The 2213-nt window shown below is 36.9% G+C and overlaps 1 protein-coding gene across 1 annotated transcript; it reads right to left on the minus strand.

The window, feature by feature from the left end:
- Positions 1-257: 257 nt before the first annotated feature.
- On the minus strand, positions 258-1323 carry LOC122735631 (GTP-binding protein 10-like). Its single transcript, XM_043977335.1, is given in 2 exon segments — positions 258-962; positions 964-1323. Coding segments are annotated over 2 exon segments (1065 nt in total).
- Positions 1324-2213: the final 890 nt, after the last annotated feature.

Consider the following 2213-nt stretch of genomic DNA (forward strand, 5'->3'; position numbering starts at 1 on the left):
ATAATTAATCAGATCTATTAGGAGATGAGTATTTTCAAAAGTATATTAATACCTCTAAGAAGTGAAATGAATATAAATCTAATTCCTTCTTCTTGGTCAGTGGCTCAGGATATTAATTTTCTTTTTGGGGGGAGGAAATCTTCAAAGTCATCTAGTTCAACAGCATTAATAACATTTTAATGACTTTCCATTATTTTCTTACAGAGCATTATGGACCAATAAATGATAATTTTGAATTTTGTAAATTAAACAACTGTTTATTTATAGAAATGTTCATTTTCCTGATTGGATTGTTCATCTAGAAATATTCTTAGACAATTCTTTAATTCTTCAATTCCTTCTCCTGTTTGTGCAGATATTGGGATGATATCTTGGAACTCCACAGTTTTTGCTGGAATTTTATCTTTTTCAGAGAAATCCGAAAAATCTTTAGGATTCTGTAGTTGGTTCGCAAGTTCACTGAATTTATCTTTAGCATCTGGTAAATCCATCTTATTAACTGCAAGTAGTGAAGGTTTCATCATGAGGTTTTCTTTGTATAGCTCCAGCTCCTTTGTAAGTAATATTACCGTTTCAAAGGCAGATCTGAATTTAGTTTTTGAAGAAAGCTGAAACCCAGAGACATCGACAACAAAAAGAAGCTGTTTGCTTCTTTCTATGTGCTTGAGGAACTTGTGTCCCATTCCTTTGTTCATATGTGCTCCTTCAATTAAACCTGGAAGATCAGCTACAGATACTTGTTTGAAATCCTTATAAATAATCTTTCCCAACTGAGGTTTTATTGTTGTAAATGCATAATCTGCAATCTCGGGTTTTGCATGGGAAATTTTACTTAGTAAAGAGGATTTTCCAGCATTTGGAAATCCTACAAGGCCTACATCAGCTATAAGCTTTAGGTCAAGGTGAATTATTCGTTTTTGGCCCTTGGATGGCAGGAAATTTGAAAGCAAATTACCCCCCAAGTCCTCCTTGTGCTATTAAAATTCTGTCATCCTCTTTATTGAGTTCTCCTATTATTTGGCCTCTCTCATTGGTTACTGTAATGCCTACAGGCACAGATATTTCATAATTCAGGCCTTTGTCTCCCTTTAATGCACTGATTCGACTATTTGCTCCTCCTGCCACAAACCTTTTCTGGGGATATTTATCTTTTATTTTTTTTAAGCGCATTATTTTTTTGGCTACAAGTCAAACATCACCACCTTTGCCTCCTTCTCCACCTAATCGAGGATAACCCATTCCACCTCCTCCTTTTGCAAAGAGTCTTAGATTGTCCATGAAGTTTCCATACTTCCTCAGAAGCGAGCACCTGCATCGCACCATGTTGGCGGCAAAGATTAGGGGCCCCGGCCCCCGAGCTGGGGAAGCCTAGCTGAGCCCGGTTATCTGGCCGGGCCACAGTCCATGTCACGCTGACCCGCGCTGGAGCGGCCCAAACTCGTCCGGCTCTCAGTTCGCGTTCGTTCGGGCCCTCACAGCGCAGGAGCAGGTGTCAGGCTATTAATTTTGTAAACAGCTGTCCCGTGTACAACATACATGAAAGAGTTAATTTACCTTCTCAGAGTACCTGGCTGACTCTAGCAGGGTGATTTATATATTTAGAGAATCTAGCTCTATCAACATATGAATATTGTCTGGGTACACAAAACATATTTCATGTTGATAATGAATCTGTTGACATTGTTAATACTTGATTATATAAATTTTAGTGATATATTTGCTAGAGAGAAAGTTAATACGCAGGAAAGACTATGGGCTGTGACAAACAATATGTTTCTGTTGGCACCTGTCCCATTTGTGTTAGGTAGAATACAGTTTTCTACTAAGCTTAACTTGAACAATAGGAGTACTGAAATCTTCATAGCAAGTATAATGTCTATTATTGCCGAATGTATACTAGCTGCTTTGAGAACACGATTGATAAACTTTTATTATTCTTTTAACAGAGGTCTTGAGTTCAAATTTGTAGTGCTGTTGATGAAAATGAATAAATACAATTACAACTACATTTGTTTTTGTTTATGGTATAACACCAATTAAAATGTTATGTTAATTATATGTTAGATTTTTTAAAAAAAAATTCTAAGCTAAATTTCTTCTAGGGCAGCTAGGTAGCATAATGAATATAATACCAAGTCTGGAGTCAGGAAGGCCTGAGTTCAAATATGTCTTCAGACATTTGCGAGCTGTGACCCTGGGCAAGTCACTTAAAC

The sequence above is a fragment of the Dromiciops gliroides genome, chromosome 1, assembly GCF_019393635.1.
Source record: "Dromiciops gliroides isolate mDroGli1 chromosome 1, mDroGli1.pri, whole genome shotgun sequence".
Lineage (NCBI taxonomy): Eukaryota > Metazoa > Chordata > Mammalia > Microbiotheria > Microbiotheriidae > Dromiciops > Dromiciops gliroides.